Source organism: Protobothrops mucrosquamatus, unplaced genomic scaffold, assembly GCF_001527695.2.
Source record: "Protobothrops mucrosquamatus isolate PMUCROS unplaced genomic scaffold, P.Mucros_1.0 scaffold8, whole genome shotgun sequence".
Lineage (NCBI taxonomy): Eukaryota > Metazoa > Chordata > Lepidosauria > Squamata > Viperidae > Protobothrops > Protobothrops mucrosquamatus.
In genome coordinates, this window is record NW_015386395.1 from 1,720,853 (window position 1) to 1,739,521 (window position 18,669).

An 18,669-nucleotide genomic window follows, 5' to 3' on the forward strand; every position below is an offset into this window, starting at 1 on the left:
GTTCTAGCTTGTGTGTTTAGCACCAAACAAACAATGAGTACCAGGACAAAATGTTCATGTCAAAATGTGTTATTCAAAGAGTTTAAAAGAATACCAAGATACCATTGTTATACTGACTTTTCCAAGTACTGTATTAAGCTTTTCCGGTATTATTTTTGCCTTCACATTATGTGTCCCAAACATTTACTTTATGCTTTAGCTTTGTTTCCAACAAGCAGTCTAGTTTTATTTCATCCAATAGTTCATAACTACTACAAACTGGTTAGGTTTCCTTCATGTATGGTTAAGCCACTAGTATGCCCCTAGAAATACCAAATGGAGAGAACCGAGTGGAACTGACTGCAAAAGGGGGCAGCTGCTACTACTTCAGCATGGGCTCTGGTGCTCCTGTCTTGTTCTATGCCATCTTCCTTGTATGTTTTTATACAGAGGCTGCTTTTCAAAGTGTCAAAAATGCCCATATGTCACATTTTTTAGTACCGTTGTAACTTTGACCGATCATTAAACAAACTGTTGTAAGTCAAGGACTACCTGTATTTGGAAGCATCAACAATGGAGCTCTCAGGAAATAAATCCTGTTTCATTATTTATTTATTGGCTTTGAACTTGTTTGGGTTTTTTTTATATGGAACAGGATGTAGCATGTAAATACAATCAAGTTTGCAAAAATCAATCAATGGATCAGCAGCACCTGCCATCAATGCAGATAGCAGAGCAAGTCAAGCAATAGGTGCTGAGAGACAGACCATAGCCTTCATCCGCAGCCTCCTTTGACCCTAAACAGAATTTGGGGATGGAGTAGATGCTGAGAGAAGTAAAAAGGAAGCCAAGTGCCTCAAGTTGAAATATTGCTGATATGTTCCTACTTTTACAGGAGCAATGACGAGAGCAAGATTCTTCTTTGTAGTGTTTATTATAAGGTCCTGAGTCTGTCCTGTCCTATTTGGCAGGAGATGAATGTGGCTATCCAAGATGAAGAAATAGATCTGCCAATTTGATTGGTTGAAATGGAGACAAGCATGCATTGTGGATAATCTGAATTAGCTGTCCCCTTGAGTTTTCTGGTCCTTTGCACCCAGATTTGTTGTCCGTTGTTAATTATTCAGGATGGAAATCATACCCATGTTAAAGGTCCCCAGGGAAGGGGGGCAGAGAGGAGATGGAGGGGGGCAAAAGAAAGAGAAGAATGTCTTTCTGAGCAATTTGTCAAACCAAGAAGCTGCGGGGGAGGGGTGTGTATTACTGAATTAATGGTGGACATGGAGCTAGAGTCTGTGCTTTGGAAGGAAATGGAATCAAAGGAGATGGAGGATGTGGTGGATTTGTAGGATTTAGTTAAAAAAGGAGGAGGGTAGGAGAGAGAATTTAGGAGGAGAGGAATTTAAGGGAACCTTGTATAATAACCCCAATCTGGTTGGGCGGGACCTCTGTCCAAGGTCCTGAAATTCTGAGCACCGTCCCCTGCTGTTATTTGAAGCCGCTTCCTCATCACCTGGGACTGCGGCATCCGCCTTCTTGAAATTTGCTTGTTGGTTTAATTTATTTATTTAATTAATTCATTTGTTCTATTTGCTGCTCTTCTGTTAAATGTCCAGAGAGATGTTGCATCCAATTAGTGGCTTCTACATTTTGTAAAGCAGAGAGCCGTGGCTGTTGCATCTTCCTTTCTTCCAACGTTCCTTCCCCCTCGTTCCGGCAGCTTTCCCGAGGCACATTGGCTTGCCATAATAGAGAGAAGCTATGCGAAAGGGGTGTGTTTGAGTGCTTGCACACACAAGAGAAAGCAAGAAACCACTCAGGGGTATTGTAGCCCCACCACGCCTGCTCTCGTGGAAAAAACAGCAGTTGTTCAAACAAATATTATTTGTTTCCTCATTTTTATGCCGTCATTTTGTTTGGTTTTCAATTTAGCCCTGCCCTCAGTCTTGCACTCTGAGATAATTTTGAAGGCAAATCTGGGAGAAGTCTGCAATATCAGAGAAAACCAGTGGAATTGGTTTTTGATTTTTGTTGCTTTATCCATGTCGTTGATTTATGTAGCTACAGCTGTCCTTACCGTAATAGTGGGCCCTCGCTATTCTATTAAATTCAATTTGATTTAGTGCATCAAAGACCAGTACAAGGGTCCTCACTATCATATTAAAGTATTCCTCCAAATATATTTGTAAAGCACATTCTTCGTTGCATTGCCACTTCCCTGCCACAAGTCTCAGACATCTCTTAGTTCCGCTAACCCGATGCTGTCTCATCTGATGCTCCTTTAGAGTAAAACAGAGATTTTGGCTTAGCTTGCACTAAAACAAGAAGGGCGCAAAATGCTTACGAGTCCTATATAGCAGAACACAACCTTTTTTCCCATTCTGATGTTATATTTAGCAAATTAGCATGACAATGAAAAAACTAGAACAATAGGCTGGCAGATTTGGCAGGGACCATGAAGGTCATTAAGTCTAGCCTTTTGCTCAGTTTGGGATTTATAATTCAGAATGAATTCATGGTATCCTTGACAGAAAACTATCTGGCATCTGCTTAATTATCTCCAGTGGAGGAGACTCAATCTGTTCTGCTGCCAAAATACCTTAGGCATTTCTTTTAATACTGAGCCAAAATCTGCTTCCACACCGTTCCTATCCACTGATTTTACTCCCATACTCAGCAATGGAGAAGCCTTTTTTATGTTCAGTTTTTAAATATTGCTTTCTTGTCTCATCTCATGCTAAGTCAATGCTTTAGCCACTGCTTTCTTAAGGAATCCAGGCTGTCAAGCAGGTGTAATAATAGGTACTAAGCCATGATTTACAAACTACAATGTCAACATTCACACAAAAAGCTAACACAGAAACAAAGAAACAAATTGTCTTCTGGCTTAGCATGTTCTGTGAGCCCAGCCACAGTTTGGTAGTTAGGCAAACCAATGATGGTTTGTTTGGTCAGTTCCTGATGTGTTCTCCTTCCTTTTCAGCTGTCATGGTTTTGAAACTCTGCAGATATACTGTGTATAGCAGTATCTGTATAGAAACAATAGCAGAAATGTCAAAGAAAGAATGCATCCGTGATTATACATCAAAATCCAATAACAGATTCAAGCTGTGATTTACGGCTCCTAGGAAAGATGGTCTGCTAATACAAACAAACATTACACATCCACATCTGTGCACACATATATACACATACGCTATGGTCCAGTTGGGGGATAGAGATGCATTTCTTTACATGCAAGTCCTTGCCTTCCGAACTTGCCTACTCAACTAAGTTATTACTAAGTTATGGTTTAGCCTGGCAAGTAGTGTGAACTTAGCCATTGTGATCTGTTAAGCATGGTTTATAGCATAGTATGATATGTGAGCTCATGTATGGAGCATGGAATACATTGGAAAGCACAATTTAGCAAGGAATACATTGGGGGGGAAAAAGAATTTTGAAGTAAAATTTCAAGGTAGATCACCTAAAGGAGGGGTCCCCAACCGGGCTGGGCAAGCAGCTAGGGAGCAGGTCTGTGCGTGCAGCTCCACTTGTGTTAACACACAAAGTTCTATTTGTGGAAGCAGCACATGCATGCCCGCCACTTACACAAATGGAATTGCACACGCTTGTGTGCGGGCTCACGCACACGACTGCCATTCCCTTCCCCCCTCCCCTCACCAAGGCACCATGCCAAAAGGTTGGGGAGCACTGACCTAAAGACAGAAAATATGTATTATGGAATAACCTTTTTAATGGCAATAAACTAGGCAATCAACAAGAATCGGCTAATGGAGCACAACCATTTTATGAATAGTCTATTCATAAATAGAAAAGTCTGTTTAGAAATAGACTATTTCTAGTGCCCTCAAGTCACTTTTGAGTCTTAGCAACCACCCAGATATTTTTTTTCTCCATGGTGATTTGTTGGTCATTAACTGGTCCTTCAGGACTTCCAATGGTGCACACATTGTCACTGTAACTGAGTCCACCCACCTCGCTGTTGGTCATCCTGTTCTTCTCTTTCTTTCCACCATTCCCTGCATTAAAGCCTTCTCCAAAGAGCTAGGTTTCTGCATAGTGTGTCTAAAGAGGTTTAATATGAGTCTGGTCTCTCTTGATTGATTTGTTCTATAAGCAGTTTGTTTTTGCTATCCATGGTATTCTCAGGAGCTTTTCCCAACATCAAAAGCATCGTTATTTTTTTCCAGCTTCTTCAAAATCCAACTTTTGTTTCCATAAAGTGTCACATTGAATGCCGTTGCTTGCAGTATTCTGATCTTTGTAGGTAAAGACACATTACAGCAGGGGTGTCCATCCTGAGCAACTTCAAGACCTATGGACTTTAACTGCCATGGCATTAGTCTAATAACCAAAAATGTAAAGATGCTGGCTGGGGAATTCCAGTAGTTGAAGTCCACAAGATTTAAAGTTGCCAAGATTGGATACCCCTGCATTAGAGCATCTGTGTATTTTTTCCATGACCTTCATGGCTGGTCTACCAAGTACCGTAATACTCAGTGGAACAACCTGCCTCCAGAAGCGGTGAATGCTCCAACACTGGAAGTTTAATTCTTCTTTGACCTGTCGGTAAACAGGTTTTACCATATCCCAATGGACGGACTCGTCCCCCAACCTGAACTACTGGAGGTTCCAGGGAAGGTTGAAATAATAATAATAATAATAATAATAATAATAATAATAATAATAATAATATATTATTATTATTATTATTATTATTATTATTATTATTATTATTATTATTATTACTTCAATATTGTCCTTGTCAATTCTAGGGCTAGATGTTATACCTGCTGTTGTTAGTCTGGATTTTTTTATAGTCCCATTTTTCACCTGTACTCCTTGACTTTTATTACTAGAGCTTGCAGAATCTTTACATTTATGGCTGTAAAAGTTTTAAACCACACTCATCTTCTTATCCCACTTCCCTTAAAACATTTTCAGCATATAAACTGAATAAATAAAGGAGAATATATTTACCAACCTGGAGCAAATACATTTCATCACTTGTGTTTCTGTCTGTACTGTGGCTTTCTGACCCATATATTTGTAAGAATAGAATAGAATAGAATAGAATAGAATAGAATAGAATAGAATAGAATAGAATAGAACAGAATAGAATATTCTTTATTGGCCAATTGTGATAGGACACACAAGGAATTTGTCTTCGGTGTATAAGCTAGTGTACATTCAAGCAACAAAGTGATAAATCATAAATCATAAGATACAATCATAAATCATAAGATACAACCAACAAAGTGATAATCATAAGATGCCAGTAAGAGTAGGTAATAGGAAAGATGAGAATATGAGGACAATGAAATGTTCAGAGATCCCCATTTTCCTAAACACATTTCACAGCTTGTTATGATCAACACAATCAAAAGCTTTTTTTATCATCTTCATAATGCTTCATCATGACATTTTTGGGTATTCTTTGCCCTTCTCAGTTATCCAGTGTGTATCAACAATAATTTAGAAGTTAAACTTAAATTGTTCAGATTTGAGTTATTGTTTATAGTGAGCTTATATTAGAAAATCTTTCTATTTTCCAAAATTGCTCTTTGCTTGCTTTAGGGATTTTGAATCAGAATCAGAATAGAGCTGGAAGGGACCTTGGAGGTCTTCTAGTCCAGTCCCTTAACGACTGTGGCAAGAAAGGTCGTAAAATGGGGCAAAGCTCACTTAACAATTGTCTCGCTTAGCGATGGCAATGTTGGGCTCAACTTTGGTCGTACGTTCAGGATTACCTGTACTGAGGTATCCTTCCCATGCATCTGCCCAAGACCTTTTTAAGTCAGCACATCCCCATCACACCTTCAATCAAACCATTGAAATTAACCCCCCCCCCTCTTACTGCCAAGCCAGGCTTGGACTATCCTTTCCAGAGATCTACATTGTTGACACATAAAAGGCTTTGAAATCTGGCTGAAAACTATCCAGGCAGCTGACCCCAAGCTGTCTGGGTCAACCCCAAGGAAAAGAGCTGAGAGGCATCAATCTATCGACCTCTTGGCTTGAGACACGTACATTTTGGGAAATGAGCCATGGAAGAGACGAATCTGGAGGAGATGGGAAAAGCCTGTGTGTCGCACATGGCCTAAGAAAGTTTGTTCTCCTAGAACAGGGGTCCCCAACCCCCAGTCCTGGACCAATACTGGGACGTGGCATGCCAGCAACCGGTCCGCACAAACAAGCAAAGCCCCATCTGTGGGATGCAGGCCGCACACAAAAACATGCACCCTCTGGTCTGCGGAAAAACCTCTCTCCGCGGAACCGGTCCCTAGTGCCCAAAAGGTTGGGGACCTCTGTCCTAGGGGAGACTGGACGGAGGGAGAGATCCACCCTCCAACTTCCCATCCTTGCCCATCTCTCGTCCCCCGGGGCTTCAAAACGAAGGCACTCTAGTTTTGTGTGTTTGCATGTGTGTGTTTCTTTTATTGCTTATTTTTATGTTCTTTTTATTTTTACTCCTCTATTAACAAGATACTTGTTTAATGTAATTATTCCCTCCTGCCTTGCATGGAAAAATTCTGTTAACTTCACGTTAGCTAGACAAAGCTTGCTCTCCACTCATCTGTCAGACTTTTGGCTTAACTAATTATATAGAGACAATAGACTTGCCCGTTGCTGTCTCTTCTGTTGCCTTTGGCCCTTCTGTTCTTTATGGGATCACCGGCCTCAAAATTGCTGAATAGCTGCAGGCATGTTTCTGGAAGTCTGAACGTTCCTTTCAGACCACGAAGGCATCTGTCTTCCATCACAGAAACATTTTACAGTTGCTTCTTCGAAAAATAGCAATTCCACTCTTTCCAATGAACTTGAGCTTTCACTTTTCCTGAAACACCTGCTAAAAAGCTCTAATACCAGAGTGTCTCCTTTTAAACCTTTTTCCGGTTTTCCTGGCATCTTTTAGCATGACGAAGGATCGATGAGCAGTTGGGCTAGACATGGTCTTCATGACACGCGTAGCTGTGATAATCTTGGACACTCTGTTGCAATATAACAGTGGAACAAGAGACTAAATCAAAAAGGGTAATACAAGGACTGGAATACTTTGAGGGATACTTTGAAATACTTTGAGGAAGCCTGTAAGACAATTGAAATAAACCAGTGGAAGAGAAGTGAACTAAATGATTGAAATTGGATGTGTATGTTGTATAGACAAACCACAGGGGAAACACACATCTGGGCTTGCCTGGAATGTAATCAGAAGCTTGAAGGGCTTCCATTTAGCAAATGAATGGATGCATTGGCGCCAGACCATTGATTTAAAAAGTGCCAATCTTGAGACACATTTATGCTCGAGGCAATGCATTTATGTGCTCACAAAGAAGAGATGAGGAAGTAAATCTGTATCACAGATTGTACCACTCCAGATAACAAATAGGGACTGTTTAATTTTTTTTAAAGCTCAATAAAAAGCATAACTTGTGGAAAGTTAGTCATGGATAATTTATTCTGTCATTTGGTTTTCTACATGCCGGGCTGCAGCTCGGATCTAGGCTGAAATAGTGTACCAGGAAAGATCTCTTTGGACAGATGAGGTCAAGGAGCAGACTGGTTGAGTAGCTTGACAGGTGAGCTGGCAAACAAGTAGAGGGGGTTGAATTCAGTGTGGTCTTTTGGGGTGGCTGCAGTAGAGTAAAAAGAAAGAGAGAGAGAGAGAGAGAGAGAGAGAGAGAGAGAGAGAGAGAGAGAGAGAGAGAGAGAGAGANAAAGAAGAAAAAAAAAAAAGAGAGAGAGAGAGAGAGAGAGAGAGAGAGAGAGAGAGAGAGAGAGAGAGAGAGAGAGAGAGAAAGAAAGAAAGAAAGAAAGAAAGAAAGAAAGAAAGAAAGAAAGAAAGAAAGAAAGAAAGAAAGAAAGAAAGCTCCGTTCGTTTTTATAATTAAAGTAAGTGGAAGAGGAAAACTGAATGGGACAAGTCAGATGTCTCATCTGTGCTAATAATTCTCTCCTCTTCTGCCATTCCTTCCTGTTTACTTTAATTTGCTTTACGTAAGCAAATTACGTTTGGACTGAATGAACAGCATGAAGCACAGTGTACAGATCATGGAAAGGTCATCGTGGGAGGATGAGAGAGAAAAAACAGGGCCAGCTGATGAGTTGGAAAGCTCTACTAAGCTGAATTAAAGGCCGTCTCCTTTTTAAAATTGGCTATAAAATGAACAGTTCCTAAGCTCCCTGAAACTTGGTAGGTGCAATGTGCTGGCCAACAATGAGAGGAGCAAATGTATGTCCCTTAGAACTGGGGTCCCCAACCCCCGGTCTGTGGACCAGTACCGGGCTGCGGAATGCCAGCAATCGGTCCGCACAAACAAGCAAAGCCCCATCCAAGAGATGCAGGCAGCACACAAAACCACACACCCTCCGGTCCGCGGAAAAACCTCTCTCCACAAAACCGGTCCCTGGTATCCAAAAGATTGGGGACCTCTGCCTTAGAAACAGACAGCAGGAGCTGATTAGAACTCAATTGAAATCAGGAGGGTTGAGAGAGGAATGAATTGGCGCAATAATGAATGGAAAATAAAGCCAAAAGGAAGAAACATTGGGCATGAACTAAAAAGAAGCAGGTGAAAATAAAACTTACTGCGATAAACATCCCCAACTTGGTGTCTTTTAGATGTGATGGTAAAACCAGTCCTCTGCAACCAGCGCTAAGGATGACGGGGATGTCAATCCGCTTTATTTGAAAGGCCCTTTGTGTTGGGGAATACCTGTGTGTTGTGTACAATGTAATATGAAGTTGCTGTTTTAGATGTGTTGCCCTAGTGGCTTGGAGCAAATAATGGACAAGTCTAACTTCATTTAAAGGATCTCTTGAATTCTTAGAAGAATGTCAAAAGTGAGATTATACAAACCTCACTGTAAAACGAGAGAGAGGGCCACAAGAGCTGAACATTCTTATCAGCAGAATACTTCTTGGTACCAGAGCTAGGAGCGATAAAAGGTTTTGGGTGTTATTGTCAAAATGCAAGTTTGGGGGAAAAAAACCACAAGGTGGAACTCAGTCCTCTTGCCTCTGTTGCTTTGCTCCTATGTTCTATTATAATTACAAAATTAGCACCAGGCCACATAAGGAGGTAAAGTAGGTACAGTAGTCCTCGACTTAAGACCACAATGGAGCCCAAAATTTATGTTGCTAAGTGAGACATTTGTTAAGTGAGTTTTGCCCTATTTTACTACTTTTCTTTGCATTGTTGTTAAGTGAATCACTGCAATTGTTAAGTTAGTAACATGGTTGTTAAGTGAATCTGGCTTCTCCATTGACCTGGCTCATCAGAAAGTCAAAAAGGTGATCACGTGACCCCTGGACTCTACAGTCGTCATAAATATGAGTCAGTTGCCCAGCATCTGAGGTTTGACCATGGGGATGCCGCAACGGTCGTAAGTGTGAAAAACGGTCATGTCACTTTTTCCAATGCCATTGTAACTTTGAACAATCACTAAATCAGGGGTAGGCAACCTTGGCTCTTTTATGACTCGTGGACTTCAACTCCCAGAATTCCTGAGCCAGCCATGCTGAGGGGAAAGGGAGAGGTTTCCAAGCTGAGCCATGCTGGCTCAGGAATTCTGGGAGTTGAAGTCCACAAGTCATAAAAGAGCCAAGGTTGCCTACCCCTGCACTAAATGAACTGTTATAAGTTGAGGACTGCCTGAATCTAAAGTCTGTTTCAATACTTTAAAAACCATCTGGATTGATCTTTTTTTTTTTAATTTTACAAGCCAGTTCAAATATAATGCCAGGAGATATTTCAGTGTTTGGGGTTTCAAACATACGTTGGTTTACTGGACCATTGACGGGAAATCATGAGAAGAAAACAGAGAACAGAAGAACCTCCAGACCTCTTTATCATGTAAAAAAATCCTGACAAACATTACCTCTTCTTGTTTTCTGTTTCCCCCTTCTATAGAAACGGGGGGGGGGGGAAATAAAAAACTTCATTTTAAGAAAGAAAGAAAAAAAGATCATGAGGAACAGGGAGAAGATGCTGTTGTAAAGACACTTCCCTCTTAGATTGCATTATTTAATTTTAAAAGAAGAAAAAAAATTAAAAGATTTAGATTAAACCTGTAGCAATTGTCCAGAGAAGTACATAAATTATCTGCCTTTTCATTCTCACTTTCCAGATTCCACAATGAATGCAGCACGGAGGTCAGCCAGGATAGATTCAGAAGTGACAGAATCCCAACTGGAACCCTCCATCAATGCCACCGAGATGCCCAACAAGGCGAATGTTTTTTCAGACATGAAAGATAAATTCATGAACAAATTGGGGAAACTGCCAAGTAGGTGGAATTAGGCTGTTTCCAATCTCAGATTTCAAACTGGAGGGTGGATCAACTAAAACTATCAAGGCTGATTTATTTGAATCAAATGACCCAGGATTTCTCAATTTTTTATTTTACATAGTCTTATTTTTAATGTTGATTATTTGTAAGGCTATTTTTTGTAATTCCACAAAAGTTCTTTCATGGGCCACCAAAGTTAAGTAAACTACAGGCTGTGCAGTTGTTAGAATATCACTTTTCCCTCTCTTTTTCTTTCTTTTCTTTCTTTCTTTTTCTTTCTTTCTTTCTTTCTTTCTTTCTTTCTTTCTTTCTTTCTTTCTTTCTTTCTTTCTTTCTCCTTTTCTTTCTTTTTTTCCTTTCCTATTTTCCACCCACCTTCCTCCCTCCCTCCCTCCCTCCCTCCCTCTCTTTCTTTCTTTCTTTCTTTTTTCTTTCTTCCTCTCCCTCTCCCCCCCCTCTCTCTTTCCTTTTCCCATCTAGGTCAATGATTCTGGGTGGCTTACAATTCAAGCACATTTTTCATGAAACATGGCTAGAAAATGCACAGGCTATGACCAATTAAATGTTATAGGACAGTAAGCCGAGTGGCTTGCATGCCTTGTTCAGGCTCCTATGTGACACTTCTTAAATACTCCATTTCCACTGCACATAACATATGTTTATGTTTCTTCCAATATACCCCTCTCTTTTTCTTACAACAAAGAAGGCAGAACTTCTTTTGTCAAAAAAATCATTCTTTGTGGGAGACCAACCTCTATCCATTAATTTTCAGTCATCATTTTCACATCTTAACATTTCTCATCCATCTTCCTATGATTAATACATAGTCACCAAAATACAACACTTCATTTACTTGCTGTAACTTTTTATCATTTAAATATAACTTGCAATGGTTCACTCCATTTCCCTGTTAAACAGAATGACCTTGGTGTTCAATACTTCTAGCCGCATCATATAGCTAATATTTGCTATAGATTCCTTTGATTTCTCAATCAACAAGAAGATATTGGTGCATAAAATGTGGGGTTACTTCCATAAATGTTTAATAAACTCTCCCTTCTGCCACATTAAGAACTATAATTTCATAATAAATTTATTATTGATTATAACAGTTAGTCACGCAGTCAGCTAGATGTTTACACTGACATCTAAAATAAATAGATTATCGTTATTATATATACAACTTTGTGAAGTCACAGCTGCCAGTTCTTGAGCTTGTGTTAGCCTCAATACTAATCCATACATTAACCAGGCCTGACCCTATTAAGATCAACCTGACATCAGCCAAGGTCCATTAGATATTCCTAGTGATAATTAGGAAAAGTCATATTTAACTAGTAAGTAATATAACACGAGGCAATCTCTTTGCTCCAGAATCTGTGACATCTTCTTCCACTACTCTCCTTTTGTGTCCACTCTAGTACCACCATGGGCTTTGGCCACCATTCTTATTGTTGCCGGCCTTTTGCTTCTCTGCTGCTGCTTCTGCGTTTTTAAAAAATGCTGTGGCAAGAAAAAGAAAGGGAAGAAAGGCAAAGACAAAGTCAAGGCACAGATCAACATGAAGGAAGTGAAGGAGTTGGGCAAAAGCTACATTGATAAGGTGAGCAGGGGGAGGGCTCAGGAATTCTGGGAGTTGAAGTCCACGAGACATAAAAGAGCCAAGGTTGCCTAGCCCTGACCTAGGATGAGCAGGTATCAAATGCTGATATCATTACATTATGCAACTGCTGAAACAAGTGACAAACAATAACCTAATTTGGGGGCAAGATGAAGAAATACAATTCCAGGGAGGAGGAGGAGGAGGAGAAGAGGCTGTCCAAAGCCTTTTCCCTCTGGAAAACTCTGGAAACACAGAGTCAAGCACAGATTCTTGACTCAAGCAGAATAGTTTCAATTACATGAGTTCTGTGAGAGGTCACACAAGGAGGTGGTCTTGAGATAAAGCAGATTGGATTCAGAATCCAATGTGAAGGAAGGAAACTGAGCCTTACTGGAAATAAAAACTAGGCAGGTGCAAGGGACTGGTTTGGACAAAACTCAGCAGCACTTTTTCGTGCGGCTGCTGATAAAAACAGGATCGCCAACATGATCGCCAACGTCCGATCATGGATATGGCACAAGAAGAAGAAGAAGGTGCAAGGTGGAAGAATGGTCACCTTTTTGCTTGGAAGTCTGGCCTTCCCCCCCCCCCATCTTAAAACTGAAATCATAACATTGTAGAGGAAGCTGCCATTAACAGGTAGTATCGCCTGACTCGTGGATTTTTCTGAGTGCAGATCCATTTGTAAAAACAAAAGGATGAACTGGGAACATGAATTGTTGGAGTTTTTGCAGAGGTCAAACCACTGAAAAGAAGGAGCTGTTTAAGCCTTCTTCATAATATTTTCTCAGTCTTAAACCAGTAATTACTGGAGTTCTACAGTATATTTACAAGGGGGGAAAAACAGGCCTAATATTACAGAAGTGTTTTTCAACCCTAGCAGTTTTGAGACGTGTGGACTTCATCTCCCAGAATTCTCCACACATCTTAAGTTGCTGAGGTTGAGAGACATTTATAGGATAGGAAATACAGCTCAATTTTGAGGATTCGTTTGCCCAGAAGGCAGTGATTGTAAGATGTTAAACTTGTGAACGCTAGACACTACAGAAAAGCTTCTTCTGCCACAAAAGAAAAGTATAGAGTCAAAGACTAGAATGCCAGCATCTAGAAAGTTCTATTTATGTTAAGCCAAGCCGACTCTGAGGGGATCAGAGAAGCAAAATGTTTATCCAAGCATCCTCTCCGCCATTTTATTTGCAATGCTACCAGTGACAACGTAATTCTTCCTCCATCTTTTATTTGTTCTGATTCCTTCAATGAACTGCAGTAATTCATCTGATCAGTGTTGGCAGGAATACTAGTTTGCCTCCTGCACATGTCAGGTCCCAGAGTTAATTTTCTCCTTGCTCCCAAGATTCTCATACCAAGTCTCTTTTTTTCATCAGATTTAGAGAAAACTTGTCATCTGTGCAGGAGAACGGGCACTAAAATATTGAAGGGTTTGGCAACTGAATAACATCCATTTGTTAAGATCAGCATTGTCTGATAGATTTGTGTATGATGGAAGGGAAAATTCACACTGAGTGGTTTGTATGCTTGTATGAGTGCCCTCATAATATCTGATCAAAGTAAACCAGCTTTTCCCCATCTTTGATGCCTTTCAAGGATTATAACCATCAGAATTGCCAGGCAGGATGGCATTCAAATTCTGGGATGTGACATCTCAACACACCATATATAGAAGACTGAAAGTTAGATAAAGAATGAGAAAGGGCGAACAGATCATGTGGCCTTGCAGAAGTTCTTCATCCACCTTGTTCTTAATGATTTTATGTTGGTTACTTGGACCACTTCCTTCTTTCCTTCCTTCCAGGTACAACCAGAGGTTGAGGATTTAGATCCATCGTTGTTACAGGAATCTGAAGTGGAGAAGCGAGAGGAGAAGCTGGGGAAACTCCAGTACTCTCTTGATTATGACTTCCAGAGCACACAGGTGGGCAAGACAAACACCTGCCTTGGCTCAGATAGTGGCAGACTGATCTTCGTGTTCTTGTCAGTTTAGGGAAGCTGCTCAAACGTCATCCAGAAAATAAGAAATTCACTGACAAGAAAAGACAAGTTCTGGAAAGTTATTTGCATATTCTGGTTTATAAATATCGATGCATGTGGAGAAATAATTACTATAATGTAAATGGAAGTACAATAGATCTTTTTATAATGGGAAAGATGGTGACCAGGTCATTGTTCCCTTTTTGCTGCGAATTCTGGATGAGCATTTTCAGGGTCTCTGATCCTTCTTTTAGTTTAAAACTTGAACTAGGCAGATTTCCAAAGGATACTATCAAATGAAGAGTTATTTCACCATATAATAGGACAGCTGGCCAACTTACCTTCATTAAACTGTTTTCTTTATCTGCAGTAATTACACTCCTTTCATCCTATCCCATTGGCAATATTTGAAATTAAGGGTGCAAGTAAAGCTAAGGAAATGTCCTACAGGAGTTCAGAAAAATAATATACATTTTATGTACTGAAAGCCCCAGGTTCTAAGCTCAGCATTTGCAACTTCTACCTAGCAAAAATTATTAGAAAAGTTCCCATTTCTTCCTATCACCTTAGCTGCTTTTAGTAGTCAAGTTCTATCACAAAATACATTCTCTTTACCTCCTTACTGGGTGGGAGAAAAAAAGGCAAGAGAAGTTATAGTGAACATTGAAAGATTAGAATTAGAAGATAACTTAATCTATATTCTTTTTAAATTATGTGGGTAAAGTAAGGTGATGACATGTTTCAAGGTGCTTGAGGAAATTCCTGCTTGTCAGAAAATACTCAGAGGAACGGAGAAATCCTGAGTTGGATAGATCAATGATTTGCCTCAATGGAAGGCATTTTCCTAAATTTGAATATTTTCATCTTAAATCTTCCCTCTCAGTTGGTTGTGGGCATTATACAAGCTGCTGACCTCCCAGCGCTGGACATTGGGGGTACCTCCGATCCTTACGTCAAAGTCTTCCTGCTTCCAGAGAAGAAGAAAAAGTTTGAAACCAAAGTCCATCGCAAAACTCTCAACCCTACATTTAATGAATCTTTCACCTTTAAAGTAAGTTTGTGTTTCTTTTCTCTTGGCCAAAGTTCCAAAAATACACGAATACATTTCTTCTACATGCACCTTGCCATCTTCCTTTTTTAGCTCTGGTCTCCCCTCATCCATTGTGGAACTTCCTTTCATTTCACACCGCTAATCCCCACCTACCAACAAATGTGCATACAATTTAATCCTGTGCTACCATTATGTTTAATGCTTAGGTCCCTTATTCAGAACTTGGTGGTAAGATTCTCGTCATGGCCCTCTACGACTTTGACCGCTTCTCCAAGCATGATGTCATTGGTGAGATCCGTATCCCCATGAACACTGTGGACCTGGCACACGTGATCGAGGAGTGGCGAGATCTGCAGTCAGCAGAGAAGGAAGAGGTAAGAACTGGCGCAGAACCTTGTTAGATAAAGAGCTCTAACTGAAAGGTAATTTGAAAATTGCATTGGTGGCTTTTATATATATTAGAAATGTTTTTCTTTGGAAAACTACCACATGATTGAAGTAATAACCCAACTCACGGGTAATCAAGTATCTTCTTGGAAGATAATCAAGAACTTGACAACTGCATCTATATTTATGAGAAATATCCATCCTAGCTTTGAAATAATTATTCATTTCTTTCTATAGCACGAGAAGTTGGGAGACATTTGTTTTTCACTCCGATATGTCCCTACGGCTGGGAAACTGACAGTGATTGTGCTAGAAGCCAAAAATCTCAAAAAGATGGATGTGGGAGGGCTTTCAGGTGAGAATTAAGCCATTAGACTTAATTTAAATTGCTGAACATTTTAATGTACCATTTGGATTATCACATTGGGGGCGCTCTGAATCCCCTGCTATTCTCTCATAATTTCTGGCTTCAACTTTTCCTGGCTATAAAAGCAAACCGTTCCCGTGGGGAAAGAGGTGAGGAGGAGGAGAAGTAATGAAGTATGCAACTCTCAAGAGCTTGTGAATATGTGTAATATTCATATGAAGAATAGGAATGGGAATTAGACTTCAGATTGTCCCTGGGTGGGAGGTCAGAAAAGGCCACTTACCTATTCAATACTGCTGGGTCTCCCATAGTTGTGGGTTTAAAAAAAGGGAGAGAAATGAGCCAGCTCATTTAATTTGGATCAACAGTTGTTCAACATATGGGAATGAACGTGTGTAATATTCTTTCTTGGTTTGCCTGTTCAATGAATGCTTAAAAACTTGCCATGAAGATTTGTTTTGGCCAACAATAAAAATACATACATAAACACAACTATTTTGCTCTTTGTTACTTTCCTAGAAGTGACTTTAAAATTAAATTCTCTCATCAGGATATTGGGAGTAAGAAGAGAATCATAAAGCATCTTCATACTTTTATTTCCTTTGTCATCCTATCCCAGATCCATATGTGAAGATCCATCTCATGCAGGGAGGGAAACGTATCAAGAAGAAGAAAACAACTATCAAGAAAAATACACTGAATCCCTATTATAATGAATCCTTCAGCTTTGAGGTGCCTTTTGAACAAATCCAGGTAAATCTTCCTTCCCTGCAATGCCATTTCACTTGAAAATATGCTCCAATTATTTCCAGTCACTTTCATCTGGTCCAAAACTGGCACGACTCGTTTTCAAAACAGGAATTGCTGGAGTATTGTTTGCATTTTATTTGAAGATCTCGAGATAGTTTGTTTTGCACATTGTAAGACCAAGCTCTTTGTAACACATCCCAGAATCTTATGTTCTTAAGGAATCCTGCCCAAGTTAAGGTCTAATTAATATACTGGGAAAGAATGACATGACGTTTGCTATGGTTATTATGATTTGCTTGTCTTAGGGAATGAAAACTCTCAGAATTGTAACCTTTTGCAAAGCTCCAGGATAGGGTTAGGGTTAGCTTTCACTTGACCTGAAGGATCAAATTATTTGGAAGCCAAAGGTCCTGGAAATTCAGATAATTGTGAAGCTGAAAGATGCTGCTTTAGAGGAGAAGTGATGGGTTCAAGCCAGCATCTTTTTTCCCCTCTCTGCCACTATTCCTGCAAGCTGGCCTCTCTAGGCCACACACCTCTGTTTGGAACTCAAGATGGAGAAAACAGAAGTCAAAAACAGAAATTGCCAGTGGGCAGCAGTGGTAAGAAAGGCAGATGAATCCATACATTCCCTCCAATTACTTTTCATGCTGATGACCAACCTTTTTTCTTTCTATAGAAAGTCCAGGTTGTCCTGACGGTCCTGGATTACGACAAACTAGGCAAGAACGAGGCCATCGGGAAGATCTTTGTAGGCTGCAATGCCACGGGTACTGAGCTGCGCCATTGGTCTGATATGCTGGCCAATCCCCGGAGACCTATTGCTCAGTGGCACACTCTGCAACCTGAAGACGAGGTGGATGCAGCAATTGGGATAAAGACCTCTTGATAGCCTTCACTTGCTGGCCGACATCCCCGGCAACCATTCCATCTCCCATCCAAAGCAAATGGGAGTGTGTGGGTGAGGCTCCCCTGAATAGGTCTGTTGGGGGGGGGGAGGGAAGGTAACTTGTGAGCTTGTCTCTTTTCTCAGAGCCATTTCTTGTTTGGAAAAAAAAAATCTCCGAGAGAGAAAAAAACACTTTTTAACCCACTGTGTGAAAAAAGAAAGAATGCTTACTTAGTAATTGGAGACAAGTGACCGATTTACTATAAGCCAACCACGAAGCTTACAAAACAATTTATGCTGATTTAGATATGTATTTCAGATTTGACTTGTGCGTTTGAAAATCGAGCCTTATGTAAAAACAGCCTTTTCCCCCTCACAAGCATTACTACATAGTAATAGTTTATCTGTCAAATTTGGCAACCAGACTCAAAATAAATCTACTGTTAATCCTCTTTATTTGATTACACTATAGGTTCAAAACTAAATTTCTTTAAGGGATATCATTTCATACACATTTTGAATGCTGCTGTATTATCATGTTTGAAAACTAGACCTTGTATGGAAATCTATAATCAACAATGTCTACAAATATATGTTCAATAATAGATTTTCTAAAAGTTACATTGAGCTTCAATTACAATAACTAAAAAATTTTGGAGACTGTATTATAAAACATCTTTATAAAGTTAGATCTCGGATAAAAAATATAACAGAACACTTGAAAACTTTGTTTAAAAATAAGTTTTCTACAATTTCATAATGGCTTTATGTTTTGACTAAAGCTAGAATTTATATCCATTTAGCTGGAAGTAAATCCTATTTAATTCACAGATACTTCTGAGGAGATGTTATAGGTTTGCAGGATAAGAGTGAGATTAGAATTTCTGGATTCTGCAGTACTTCAAATATACTCCTGCTTAAGTTATTGACACTCTGTCCAAAATAGGACTAGGTAGGTTGAAATTGTAAAATGTAATATGTGTAGATTCCATATGTAAAATTTTAGTAAACATAATGTAGGATATCCTAACCATCTTATTACAAAACTTCCACATACTAGAAATAATAATTTATAGAGCCTGCAGTTTGATGCTAGAACATAATAGCGTGTTACACATTAGCCAATCTATTAAGCTATTCATAAAGTTTTTTGGTTTGTTTTCAATTAATTTTTTTGGGTTTTATTACAGTTTTGCTTATGCATTTATCTGTTTGACAACTTGTGGTTTACACATGTATGTTTATGAAATGTTTGATATTAATAAGAGTGTTAGGGAAAATTTGCTACAAACTTCCTGGAAGCAGGTTATATTTACTAGCATTTACTATCCAACTTGTAATAATTTTGATTTGTTAAA

At 39.5% G+C, this 18,669-nt stretch overlaps 1 protein-coding gene across 1 annotated transcript; it reads left to right on the forward strand.

Moving 5' to 3' along the window:
- Positions 1 to 296: 296 nt before the first annotated feature.
- LOC107282456 (synaptotagmin-1) lies at positions 297 to 17,311 on the forward strand. The gene is made up of 9 exons (XM_015810233.1): positions 297 to 381; positions 10,114 to 10,272; positions 11,697 to 11,878; positions 13,692 to 13,811; positions 14,751 to 14,918; positions 15,125 to 15,292; positions 15,543 to 15,660; positions 16,292 to 16,425; positions 17,102 to 17,311. The coding sequence occupies exons 1-9, from the start codon at positions 297 to 299 to the stop codon at positions 17,309 to 17,311; spliced, it is 1,344 nt and encodes a 447-aa protein (XP_015665719.1).
- The last annotated feature ends 1,358 nt before the right edge of the window (positions 17,312 to 18,669 follow it).